At 36.7% G+C, this 14,136-nt stretch overlaps 1 protein-coding gene across 1 annotated transcript; it reads left to right on the top strand.

Annotated features, from left to right (window-relative positions):
• The first annotated feature begins 10,377 nt into the window (after window positions 1–10,377).
• Window positions 10,378–13,892, top strand: LOC116720249 (uncharacterized). The gene is made up of 11 exons (XM_032563401.1): window positions 10,378–10,645; window positions 11,058–11,169; window positions 11,362–11,459; window positions 11,659–11,712; window positions 11,863–11,943; window positions 12,082–12,171; window positions 12,264–12,317; window positions 12,676–12,720; window positions 12,810–13,042; window positions 13,433–13,607; window positions 13,762–13,892. Exons 1-11 carry the CDS (start codon window positions 10,408–10,410, stop codon window positions 13,890–13,892), a joined length of 1,311 nt encoding a protein of 436 aa, XP_032419292.1. The 5' UTR covers window positions 10,378–10,407.
• Window positions 13,893–14,136: the final 244 nt, after the last annotated feature.

Raw genomic sequence — 14,136 nt, 5'->3', positions numbered from 1 at the left:
GTATGCAGGGGCGTTGGTGTTTCCCCTGGGTATGGAGCTCCGCTCATGGCAACATGCTACCACATTGTGTTAGAGCCAGATTATGCAGCCTGGTGACATGGGAGAAAGAAAAATTAAAAACTGTGGCCACAAGTTGTTTTTTTTCTTCTTCTATGTCACCAGATGTGATTAGTACTGAAGAAGATATTTAAAAATAATAATTCTGACCTGTTTTTCCTCACACTTTTTACTTTCTCAAAGTAATGATTTTTTTCCTCAAAATTTTAACTTTGATCTTAGAATTATGATTTTTTTCGGAATTGTAACTTTTTCTGCAAAATTATTTACTTTAATCTCAGAAGTCTGTTTTTCTCAACATTTTTACTTTTTTAAATCAGAATTCTGACTTTAATCTCAGAATTCCTTTTTCTCAAAATTCTACTTTTTCTTAGAATTCTGACATTTTTATTAGAATTTTGACTTTTTTCTCAGAATTCTGACCTTTTCTCAGAATTTTGAATGTTTTCTCAGAATTCTGACTTTTTCTCAGAATTTTGAATTTTTTCTCAGAATTTTTGACTTTTTTCAGAATTCTGGCTTTAATTTCAGAATTCCTTTCTTCTCAAAATTCTTTTTTTCCCCCTTCTGAATTCTGACTTTATCCTTCTGAGACCAAAAGTTTCAGGTAAGAATTCTGAGTTTAAAATCAAAATTCCCAGGGAAAGGAAAAAAGTCAGCGATGATGTCTTGACAAAAGTCAACACATCATCACACAATTCATAAAAAAATTTTGCGATGCTGTGTGAGCTCTAGCAGAGCTCTGCACATCATCAGAAAAAAAAAAAAACCCCATCATCCTCCAACCTTCCTGTCGTCTTCTTTGACGTTTCCACCACTAGATTTATTTTTGTAAATTTGATTTGCACAATTCCATGGTTAATGGAAATACAGCTGCACTCAGACTCAGGGCTGAAATGGATCCAGTTCTAAGCCAAATATACCAAAGGTAGTCAACATGAATGGGGATTACGCTACAGTGTACAGATAGTTTGAAAAGTCAAAAAGAAGAGTTGCAAAACCTTTTCGGCATTGAGACAACAAAAATATTGGGGCCTAACAATGTTTGCAGTGGCGATTGTTTGTCAAACCAAACATCCAATAAAAAGTTCCATCAGCCACTATGAGGTACGGGGGTCCAGATTCTTCACGCAGGCAAAAGAAATTTAATGTCCAAACTTGTTGATTATCTTGGTTGCTTTTATTTTCCTTTTCAGCAAAACACTTATAACGTTCAAACTTTCCTTTGTTCTCCTGTCTACTTCTGTCGCTCTGGTAAAAACCATAGGCCCCAAACCCAAATGCCTGCTGGTCCTTTACCAGGCCCCTACACTTATAGAAAGTGGATTGATCTACCTCACTTCCTGTCTTTAGAAAACGAATAAATAAGAACAAATAATAAAAACAAAAGATAAATAGAATCGACAATTATTAACCTGCAAATAATACAAAAACTAGAAATGTAAGAATAAACTAACAAAATTCAAATGCATAAAGAAATAAAGAATAAATAGCTCCAACAGTGTTTTAGTAAATACTAAAAAAAACTGTAGAAGTACATTTGACAACACAGTGCCTATGGTTTTGAACAAATACACAAAAAGTGTCTGTCAGGAACTTCCCCTTTTAAAACAGCATAAGCCAGAATAAAACCAGAAACAGAAAGTGTGTTTCGTTTCAGTGCAATTCAAATCAGCGTTTTGATGCAGAAATGCTTCGCTGGTTCAGTATGTTTATTTTCAATAAGAGGAAATTTCTCTGCTGGAGGCAAATGAGACAGCTGATTTTTAATTCATTCATTTTTATCCGTTTGTGCGTATAGTTCATAGGTAAAAGCATGAAATCCACAGCATTTAAACTGGTCAAAACTGTGTGAATTTATCTAGATTGATGACAGCTGTGTTGAAAAAAAACAAAAAACATAATCTAACTAAAAAAAAACTTTTGTAGAAAGAAGAAGTCTTACTTCGACATAAGTTAATCTGGTGCATTTTTGGTTAAAATATGTTTGTCCTTAATCCAGTAAAGTTAGGTAGAGATTGTACTTGAGTAAGAGTAGCGATACTTCATACTCAAAGTAAAGAAAAAGGTAGCAAAATAACTCATAAAAGTACAATTTCTCCTAAAAGTTACTCGATAAATGTAACAGAGTAAATTTAATTAACCTCTACTTACATCTGCATTTGTGTTTTATCCAATAATCACCTCTAAATTTTGTAATCAATCTGAAAAGCTTAATGCACACATCTTTTTTATAATTGTTTTAGCTAAATTTGTATAAGAAAAGTTGTTCTTCCCATTAAAAAAATAAAAGATCACCTACTGTGTGAGCTAGAGCTCACACAGCATCGCAAATTTTTTTTATGAATTGTGTGTTGATGTGTTGACTTTTGTCAAGACATCATCGCTGACTTTTTTCCTTTCCCTGGGAATTTTGATTTTAAACTCAGAATTCTTACCTGAAACTTTTGGTCTCAGAAGGATAAAGTCAGAATTCAGAAGGGGGAAAAAAAGAATTTTGAGAAGAAAGGAATTCTGAAATTAAAGCCAGAATTCTGAAAAAAGTCAAAAATTCTGAGAAAAAATAGATGTAAACATCAAAATTTATAATGTAGGTTGTGTGTGTGTTTGTATTGGTCACAGTTTAATGTGAACTACATAGTGAATATATGCTAGATACATGAATTTAAAAAAGATTACAAAAAAAGAAAGAAAAAAGAACATGTCCAGTTTGGATTTTATCAGCTTTACAAATGTGCTCAAAACTTTGTCAATATTCCGCTAAAGTCGAAATTATAAGTTCACAACTGTGGAGTTTCCATTAAATAAGAAACGTAATTAAAATCACATGTGAATAAGTTCGTTCAGTCAAAAAGTCCTTAAAAAACATGCTGCTCACGATTCTCCAACAACTTCCTGTCATCTTCTTCTTCGTGGAAGAAGAAGATAACAACATCCGGTTGTTAATCACGTGACTCTCGTGATGCGGAAGAACTTTTTCTATCGCAGTTTTGTGAAATAAACCAGTTTCGATACGGCCAAAAAAGCCCATCATCGACTAAAGAGAGTTTTTATTTAAAATTGCTGTTTTCCATTAAGCAAATTTATTTTTGAAATGTTAAATTGCGCAGTTATATGGTGATTAAAAACGCAGCTTCTGCGCTACCAGGGGCGGATCTACACGGAGGTGGAATGGGGCAACTACCATCCCGTATTCACATTAAACATCTTGTTTTTTTTTTACATCAAATAAGTGGAAATAAAAATGTCTCAACAGTCATCCAGAGACAATAAACACAATTAATTCTTCAACAGAATAATTTCAAGTTTATTTCATTTAGTTTCACATGAATCCCATATAATAAGAATACGGCAAAACTTTGGAGAGTCTTGAATATTTTTTTCTGACTTATCATCATCATAAATACTAATATGAATAACATCATACACAATAAAACACAGCACTATTCGAGGGCTTAGAGAGTATCACAAGACATCATTCACCACTAACGACAGACTATATTTCATTTCAGCATATTTATAAGAGCTACAGTGGAAGAGAAAGAAAGACAGAAAGGAAGAGAAAGCAAGTAGCTTCTAGATTGCCTGGATCTAAGAACCCTGATTTAAAAATTAAAAAAAGGAGAGAGAGAGAACAAGATTTTACGATGACTAAAGATGCACTGGAGTTGAACTACGGCTGTTTCTGTTGAGAGCTGTGGAAGCTAAATACCAATAAAACACATCTGCTATGGTTTGGCAAACATGCTGCTTGGAGAGCCGTACGGAGGATGGGCAGCCGTACAGGTGTGTTTGCATCTGGATACAAGCAATTATTGCAGCACTTTGTGCTTTCAGTAGATTATGGCAGAGTTGCTGTAATAATCAGTGTTGTGTACCAAACATCGGGTTCGCTGTGTCGTCTAGCTTTGTTTGTCTGCCTCTAACGTAGGATTATTGATGGAATGTCGGAGTAGGATGCATGCACTAAACCGGATTTCCAATCGGAAGAAGAGGAGAGTCGAGGGCTGGACGAAGACGGCGCGTTGTGTGACACGACTAGGATTTTTAGAAATCTAATAAACCCTCATTTACGTTTTATTCTGTGAAGTGATTAAAGTGTGACAAAAACACCATAAAAAAAACAAAACAAACACACGCAACTCTGTCTTAGGACTTTCTGAATCACAAAGAAGGCGATCGAGAAAAGGACAAGATTTTTTTTTCTATTTTTGACAAAAGGAAATAAATGCCATCCAAACAAATACACAGAAACTCTTACTACACCATCTCATTTCACAATTTCCATACTGACAACCAGTGATGGCATAGTTACTTTGAAAAAGTAACTTTAATCGGATTACTGATTACTCCTTGAAAAAGTAACTCAGTTAGATTACTGACTACTTGATTTGGAAAGTAACTAAGTTACATTAAAAGAAAAAGTAACTTTTTTAGTTACTTTCAGCAGCTGCTAACAACAACGCTGTGAAAATGACATTGATCTTTGCCAATACTTAATTGTAATCTATTTTATAATGGTAACATCAACAATGTGTCTCCACTTATAAGGTTGAACTGAAGGGGAGATTTTTTAATGGTTACAGTACAAAAAAAAAAAAAACGTTAGTAATTTGTGCATGTCTTTGTGTGGTCCACTATTGTCTGGAAAACTCTAAGAAGGATTTTAAACCCCGGCCCCCCGGCCTCCAGGTTGTGCGTTACGGCCCTGCGTTTGGTGTCACAGCGCTCAGAGCTCCTCCTGCAGCTCCACAGTTCAGATGCTGCACAGATTTGTGACACTTATCTTAATATTAATCATTATAATGGCGTTTAGTTGCACAACTTTACGGACTCGTTCATTCGTGGCTGTTTTCACGTTTATTGCGCTGTTTATATTAGTTTCGATGTTTCCAGTGTTCTGGATAGGTCGACGTAATTCACAGGTAATATATATTTTTAAAGTATTTTGTACCTTACACTGCTAGAGGATATAATGCACCATATTCTGGACCATTATGCAGGTCATACTATGGTCAAAAATGCACAACTGCATTGAAAGAGCTCATTTAAATTGGTCTTATGTAAAACTGAACACAAAATGTTGGGTTTTCTATTAGCTTCAATCCATAATCATAAAAAATACCAGAAATAACTAAAAATATCCCACTTTGTGAAATAAATACGTATAAAATGTGTCAACCTTTTGAGTTGAATTACAAAAATGCATCATGTGTTTATTAACATTGAAACTGAAATTAATTGAACACACTTTTAAAGAATAGTCACAAAAAATATATACTATCTAATTATATAATCATTACTTTATTTGTTATGTCCAAATAAAAGGCTTACTTTGCACAAAAGCATATGCTGTTTTATGAATTTTTCTATTTGATTTTGATTTACTGTATGCTTAAAACTGTTTACAAAATTAGGGAATAATAAAAATAATTATAATAAATCCTGTAGAAACATCTATTAATTTATAACCTCCATCTTATTCTCTGGGAATAGATGTTTCCATACCAATTCATTTGATTTCATAGTGACTCCATCACTGTAAATATATCTTTTGAATTAAATTTTGAAAAAAGATAAAATTATTCCACAAAGAAATCTGGGGAAAAAAAGTCAGTTTGGGGAAAGTTAATATCATCATCGTGCTTTTAAAAAGCCTCGGAAGCAGTTTGGTGAATGCTGGCATGATCCCAAAAAGGGGATTATCATTCAGGGCTTTAAAAATAACAGGAATGCAATTGAAAGGTTCTAAATAAAGGAAGGGATTTTAATAATAATAAAAAAAAAACATAAAACAATGTAATCTCAGAATGAAGCATGGGGGCAGCATGGATGCACTCTGTAAAAAAAGAAAACCAGATGAGATTAGAGATCCCTACCCAGATAGCACATGATGTTAAATCAACGTTGAAAAATAGTTAGAATCGTTGATTTTTGGTTGAAGTCGACAAATGACGGTGGATCAACCATCAAACAACCATCCAATCAAACCGTTGAAACTGTGACATTGAATCAACGTTGTTTTGTGGTTGAAATCTGATCACTGAAATGCCGAAGTCTGATTAATGGTTGATTTCTGGTTGAAGACGACAAATGACGGTGGATCAACCATCAAACAACCATCCACCTCTAGCCAAGTAACCAGTGTTGAAACTGTGTCATTGAATCAATGTTGTTTTGTGGTTGAAATCTAATGACTGAAATGCCGATGTCTGATCAACATCTGATCAATATTGAATCAATGTCAGCTGTTTTGCCTCACCCCTTCCCCTCCTCTCCTCCTCATCAGAGCTCTGGGTCAGAGCATTTTATTACTGAGCGGGGGTTATCACATTTAAATTAAGCACTGTAGAGGATAGTGGGTGCTGATTCCTTTCTGTACATTTTCTTACTTGTTCATAACAATTCTCACTGACTGTGTATGTGTGATATATTGACACAAAAACATCTACAACTTACTAAAAGGAGTGGAGCGGTCCACCCCCACCGTTTACATGAGTGGGATAGCCCAACCACACAGCTGCTTCGCTGTTGGCTTGTTGGAATATATGTTAATTCAATGTTGAATTACCATCACAAAGGTTGCATGTTTGGTTGAGGTCGACAACTGATGGTGGATCAACTATAAAACAACCATTCAATTCTAGCCAATTAACATCCATTGATTGAAATGCCAAAATTGAATCCAGTGTTTTTCAGCACCGGCACCAGGCACACTGCCCTGCAAGTTTTAGGCATTTCCCTAATTCAGCACACATGATTTTAATTGACATCTAATTAACAGGGTTTTGCTGAACTGAAAACACGCAGGTCAGTTTGATTGAGGACAAGGTTTGGGAAAGAACTACCCAGATAGCACACGATGTTAATTCAATGTTGAATTATTATCACAAAGGTTTCATGTATGTTTGAGGTCGACAATTGATGGTGGATCAACTATAAAACAACCATTCAATTCTAGCCAATTAACTAATGTTGAAACTGTGTCATTAAATCAATGATGTTTTGTGGTTAACATCAAATAAATGAAATGCCGCCAACGTCGAGTCCAGTGTGTTTCAGCACTGGTCCTCCAGGCACTACAAGTTTTAGGCATTTCCCTAATTCAGCACACATGATATTAATTGACATCTGATTAACAGGGTTTTGCTGAACTGAAAACACGCAGGTCAGTTTGATTGAGGACAAGATTTGGGGAAGAACTAGTAATCTAAATGTTCTAAAAGTGGAGGGGTGTTTATTACACCCCTCCACTTCACTCTCACATTCTAACCCCCAACCCCTCTCCCTCCACCCTTCACCTCTCACCTGGCTTGTCTACCCCTCAACCTCCCTCCCCCTTTCTACTCTCCTCCTCTCCTCCTTTGACTCCGGGTGAAACTACTTTTATTTTTTGTGAGGGTTACTCACATTATAATTTAAGTAGTATGTGTTGGTAACATTGGGTTGTAATTCTGTCCTGTACATCTTCTTACTTGTCTGTAAATGTTATGACTGACTATGTATGTGTGATATGTTGACACAAAAACACATAGAAGTCACTAAAAGGAGTTAGGTGGTCCACCTCCCCCATTTCATGACTGGTATGTCCCAACCACATAGCCCCTTTGCAGCAGGATTGGTGCAACCTGTTTCTGAATTTAATTATTCAACCCCCAGCACTTTTGTGGTAAGTGTGGCCAATCTACCTTGATCTTAACCTATTTATTATAAACCAACTGCATTGTGTTGCGCTTAAGTTGCAGCTTGGTAGGGAAATAAGCAGTGATGGCATAATTATGTTGAAAAACTAACTTTAAATCAGATTTTGATAACACTAAAGTTGGGTTGTACACTTTGTGAGGTCTCAGGATGCTTGGTCCTGCTATAGTGAGGCATTTGCTTATGCTGGTATTTTAAAATGAACAGTAACTTTCGCATTATAATAATTGCCTTTCTTGATATGGATCTAATTGTACAAATATGTTTCGGCTTGTTTCATCTTGCATATTAAAATGCAGCATCTTATTCTGAATCTCTTCATCTCCTTTTTTTATTTTTCCAGCTATATTTAAATATAACAGCTTTAAAGAAAGAAGACAATTGTAGGTAAACAGGTGCAGTTTGTCTACATTAGAGTAAAGCACCACCACACTCTTTAAGATGTCGGCTTCTTCTCGGGCTAAAAGACGTAGAGTTAACAAATTATTGAAAGAGACAGAGCAGCAAATCCTCACCGAGTATAAGTTAATAGTTAATGCTAATCCAAGGAAGAAACAGAAGAAATATCATGTTGCAGCCTCTTGTCAGTGCAGGTTGGATGTACTACCTTTTCAAGATATTTCAGACTTGCCACTAAACAGACGACTAACTATCAGTGCTGTGAATGAAAATACTGACTTGCCAGGTGAGTCAGAAGCACATTTTGAAAGTATAGTGGAGGATGAGCTTGACAGTGATGACAATAATGATTTGCTCAGGATAAGTTTAAAGTATTGGGCAACATCCTATTCAATCTCTCTGGTTGCACTGTCATCTTTGCTGTCTATTTTGACAATGTTTCACCCTACCCTACCAAAAGATGGGAGAACATTGCTTGGAACACCCAGAAATGTGCCCATCACTACAATTCAAGGGGGAGATTATTATCATTTTGGAATAGTCAAAGGGGTGCTTTCACGGTTGGCATGTTTGTGTGTACCATCAACTATGACTACTATTAATATCCAGTTTAATATAGATGGCTTACCTTTATTTAAAAGTTCCAAACTTCAGTTTTGGCCCATACTTGGATGTCTGACATGTGACTACACAAAGTCCCCATTTGTTGTAGGCATTTTTTGTGGTCTAAGCAAGCCAGTGAGTGTTTTTGAGTACCTGGCTCAGTTTGTCAAAGATCTTCAGAATGTATTGTGTAATGGCATTATTTATAATGGTAAGCAATTTAATGTAGAAATTTCTGCCTTTATTTGTGATGCGCCGGCAAGAGCTTATATTAAGCAGGTCAAAGGATTCAATGGCTATTCAGGTTGTGACAAATGCTTTCAGGAGGGTGTATGGATGAATAAAATGACATTTCCTGAAACAAAGCATAAACTTAGGACAGACTCCAGTTTCTCTGACATGGTTGATGAGGAACATCACATTGGAAAGAGCCCTTTATCTGGTTTAGTTAAGATGGTTTCTATGTTTCCACCAGATTACATGCATGTCTGTTGTCTCGGAGTTACAAGGAAAATGCTTCATATATGGTTAAAGGGGAAACATTTAGCAACAAAGTTTCCTTCCCAAACTGCAGCAGGCATTTCAGATAAACTCCTAAAGCTACGTTTCTACACGCCTTCTGAGTTTAACCGTAAACCAAGGGGACTGTCGGAGATAGATCGGTGGAAAGCTACTGAGTTCCGATCCTTCATGTTATATTGGGGTCCTGTTGTTTTGAAGGATTCACTCCCCAGTGAGCTGTATGACAATTTTATGTTGTTTTCCGTTGGAATGTACATGTTGCTGTCCCCTAGTATATCTGAGGAAATGTTAGCCTTTGCACAAAAGTTGATGGTTGCTTTTGTTGAACACTTTGGGGAATTATATGGAAAAGATGAAATTGTGTACAATATACACCAGCTTACTCATTTGGCTGAAGAATACAGGAGGTTCGGCAATCTAGATAATATATCAGGATTTCCTTTTGAGAATTGTCTTGGTCAAATTAAGCATCTTCTACGCAAGCCACATCAGACACTACAACAGGTAGTTAAAAGGTTGTCTGAAACCTCACATGTTGGACCCACATGTTCTAGAGATTATCCAAAGTTGCTTAACATCCACATTGATGGTCCAGTCCCCACACAGTTTATTTCTTCACAACAGTACAGGAAGGTCTCCACTCATCGGTTTACTTTGTCCACAAAGAAAGGAGACAATTGTGTTGAAGTTGGAGATGGATTTGCATTAATAGAGAATATTATTAAATCAGAAGAGGATACATATATAATCGTCAGAATGTACGGACACAAACAGCCATATTACATGTATCCCTGTGAATCATCATACATTGGCACATACAAAGTCAGTGGCTTGAAAGAAAATATAGGGGTAGTTGGACGGGCCTCTATCAAGCGCAAATGCCTTCTCTGTCCAGACATGGATGGTGCCATTGTAATACCACTACTTCATTTAGCATAGTCATGCTGCCCTGCCAAAGTGCAGTATCTGTAACTGAGATGTATATCATGGCATAAATTACCTAAAAATAACATTTATCTAATTCTTACCTGTGCAAATAACATGTTTGACTGGCCAAAAACTACAATGTCTGTAGTGCACTTTGGCTTTGAAGAGTGAAATGGGGATGACCTGTAAGGAGATATCATGAGTAGTTCTCATTTCATCCCTAGCCCTTCGAAGATGAGTAGAGAGGCACTGTGGTCAGTTGTACAGTTCCCAAATGGTGGGACAGCAGTAGTTCTAGAGAGCTGGTTTAAAGCTGAGGAACAGACGCTGTTATGGCCCCCAAAACACATAACACTCAAGAAAGCCCTTCGAGACGGAATGCAACCAGACGACAAATGGATCACCTATACGGATGTACGAGTCCTCATTACGTGTGGTGAGTAACTGGTGCAACACATGCACAGCTGTTCTACACAGTCGTGCTGTCATGTTATAGATAAATCAGCTCAATATTTCCTTCTTTTCAAGTATGTTTATCTATTGGGACATGACATTACAGATGCAAAAGTTTGTTTAGGAGGCTACATTAAACCAAGTAAACAATATATATAATTATAATAAAGCGCTGGTACCTCAGAGGTCCAGGTGAGATGTTTTGTGTATGTAAAATCAGAGAAGACAAATGTGAGGAGGCAAATAGTGATTGGCCAGAATGAGATGATGTATGATAGTAGCGCTTCACACAGGTGTGATTGTTCTGTTTTTTGGGAGTTGGGAAGGAGCTGTTAGGGTAGTTCTGCACTGGACTGCAGACATGCAAATTGGCATTTACCCTCTGCTCTTTACAGAGACCCTTGATGAGGCGAAAAAACGAGAGACAAAATATAACACCACAATGTGTCCAACATCTGAAATTGAATCTCATGATGAAGGAGCTATCCGCCAAAAAAGAATATCCAGGTACATTACTAACTTTATCACAGTGATAACTTTCCCTAGGGCGTTGCAACTAGAAAATAACAACCACTGCTAAAAGGATGGCTCAAAGTGGCCAGAGTGTCCATGTATTCAGACGGTAGCCTTGACTAATAAGTGTAGTATCTTAACTACAGTTGTAATATTCATATAGTGTATTATCATAATGTTTTGTAGGCCAAATCAGCAGTTTATGCATTCTGATTCTGAAGACCATCAGAGTAGCAGTGCAAAAAGAAAGCGTTTTGCCAAACCACCTGATGTTGGATGTCCAGGTATTGTTTCCTTTATATTGACACTATGCTCACTTCTACACAGTCAAAAAAGGAATTACATATAACAGTGTACCAATAAAAGGACATTTTAATTTGATTGAAATTGTGTTTCTTGCTGAAATTGTGTATAGTTTTAGCACTTAGAGCTAAAACTAATTGTGTATAGTTTTAGCTCTTAATTATTTCCTATTTTTCTTAGTAGATCTTGTTGCTAGCAACTACCAACAATCACTAGCTGATGAAGTTCTTAATGGTGAGTCGTCAAGCAGTCTCATAAGACTGTGATGTCAAAGCAATGCTTTAAATATAGAGCAGTCAGCTGAATGTAAGTCTCACATTTTCTCATATGGAAGGTTACAGTAATAACCTCACTGCTTTGTGTATTTCCTACTTTGTGTTCAAGCTGAGATGCCAGGTTTTGCTACAGCCCACTGTGTCCAGTACCACAAGTTGCAGAATCCACAGCGACAAAGTACAAGTATTGGTATGATACTGTACTCTTTCAGTAATAGTGATGGGTATCTTAGTGATTCTGGCTAATTAGTTAGTTTGATTAAACATTTAGATTATGTATCTTGTGTTTACACTTGTAAACTATTGCGAAATGTAACTATATCTACAGGGTTGTCTGGATGCAGCTCAAGGCAGTATAACCATCGCCCTGGTCTCTCACAATGTGCACAAAATAGGCTGCCATTGGATATATCACAGAGTAACCCACTTTACTACATACATATACAGTGATCTGTGTTGACTAATGAATTCACTTTAGCTAAGTTTTTGCATTTCTTATTCACTTAAAAGCAAACTCCGACCAGAATGATGTATTGGATTCAGCGCCTAATCAAGGTTTCGAAGGTATCAAGACAGTCATCCAACATTTGTAGACATTTTGTGATCTGAATGTGTGAGGTTGTGTCTATATTTGAACTGTGGTCATTGCTCACATCTGTGTGAGCAATGACACCAACTCTTTAAATGCTTTGACACTTATGCATTATTTTTTAAAGGCAAACATAACACAAAGCCCTGACAGTATTTTCTTTTTGCCATTGTGATCTTGTGTATTCCACTCATCAGAGTTCTCTCCTGATTAGATGCAGAAATGTCCTTATCTATAAAAGATCTGTAGGAAACATTTCACACCTAAAGAAAGTCGGTGTCATTTTGGCACCTAACCTTTAAACTTCTGTGCATGAATATTTGTGTTTTGCAGATGCAACCACACAAAGGGCCAGCAATAATGGGCAGCTTTTGAGAGGCAAGTCTATTGGACATAATGTATTTGTAATGTGTCATTTTCAGGTTATTTTGATGTTGCACTTAAAGATTTTTAATGTTCTCCTGAAGACCTCGCTATCCATAAGATGACATCGATGCTTGCTGAAGCTCTTGTGATTGTGAAGGATCTATCCAGAGATGTCCAATTCATTAAGAACAATTTGGCTCAGAGTAACATTACACCAGGTAGCACACAAGGACCAGCAAACCTTGTACTCCCCTTCCAGCTGCCAATTGAAAGTGAAGAAGATTTCAGTAAAGCAGAGTCATTACTGATTGAAGAGACAGTGCGTCAAAAGATGGTAATTCATTTGAAAGACTGATCAGCATCAATGTAGATTATGTCAGTGTGAGTCTTTTTCTAAGGGCAAAATGTTAGCTCTTTAGCTACTTGAACACAAATTGTAATCTACAAGTTCTGAACATGTCACAGAGCTTGTAGATGTGCTATTTATGAAACATTTTGCAATTATTCACATAGATGATTTAAATTTTGACCTAACCCAAATTGGGACCAGGATGGTTAATAACGCTAATATCCATGACCATGAATGAACACTATGGAGTGGAATATCAGTGCATAAGCATAAATACAGTATCAAAACAAGGTTATGTCTCTGCTGTGTTTTTAATTTACATGATATAATGCTGCTGTGTAATGCTATGCCTTCATGTACTTGTCTCTGATGTAGATTGCTCGACTGGCTCTAGTAGGAAGCACCAATTCAGCCAACGTGATAAGAAGAATGTTGACAACTTGTATGAGAAATGCCCTGGCAAGTCAGTTCAACTGGGCTGGGAAGAAACATAGGCATTCCCAGAGTAAAAAGCCATTCAAGGACACAATCCTGCAAGAGTGCATATTAGGTGAGCTTCCTCTACTGGAAAAGGGCTTTGAATTTTAATTGTAGGAAATGAGACTGTTGGTGAATCAGAATCTAAACAAAGTGAGGGTAGGGGATAATAAGAAATTTTATGTGAGATACCCTCCATCGTAATGATGTTCTTTTGTGTCTTTCAGTTGCTGCTCGTCAATTCGAACCAGGCCTAACTGATCAAAATTACAGCGAAACAGTAAAGAAATGGTTTCGCTATGCACCAGACCGGGAGGGAGGCATTGAAAGGCAACCAAAGGGACGGCCAGAAGACTGAAATTAAATAAAATATTTAAGCAATGCCATGGTGTTTTTATGTGGTTTATTTCAGGATGATGGTTATGATGGTTGAATAAACATTGATTGAATGCAGAATCAACACAAATGTGCGTGCAGAACCACGTTCAGATGAAGGTTGAATCAACGTTGATTCCTAACCTATTCAATGTAGAATCAACCGACATATGTGTGCAGAACCACAGTCAGATGACTGTCGAAGCAACATTGATTCAATGTAGAAT

The sequence above is a fragment of the Xiphophorus hellerii genome, chromosome 1 (assembly GCF_003331165.1).
Source record: "Xiphophorus hellerii strain 12219 chromosome 1, Xiphophorus_hellerii-4.1, whole genome shotgun sequence".
Lineage (NCBI taxonomy): Eukaryota > Metazoa > Chordata > Actinopteri > Cyprinodontiformes > Poeciliidae > Xiphophorus > Xiphophorus hellerii.
The sequence above is the reverse complement of the archived record's forward strand: the minus strand, read 5'-3'. Positions and strand labels throughout refer to the sequence as shown.

Excerpts from the sequence above, each read along its gene's own strand:
- LOC116720249 (XM_032563401.1), top strand. The coding sequence starts at position 10,408 with ATGAGTAGTTCTCATTTCATCCCTAGCCCTTCGAAGATGAGTAGAGAG. Across the intron at positions 11,460-11,658 it reads ACCTGATGTTGGATGTCCAG|TAGATCTTGTTGCTAGCAAC; the intron begins GTATTGTTTCCT and ends TATTTTTCTTAG. Across the intron at positions 12,721-12,809 it reads TAATGGGCAGCTTTTGAGAG|ACCTCGCTATCCATAAGATG; the intron begins GCAAGTCTATTG and ends GTTCTCCTGAAG.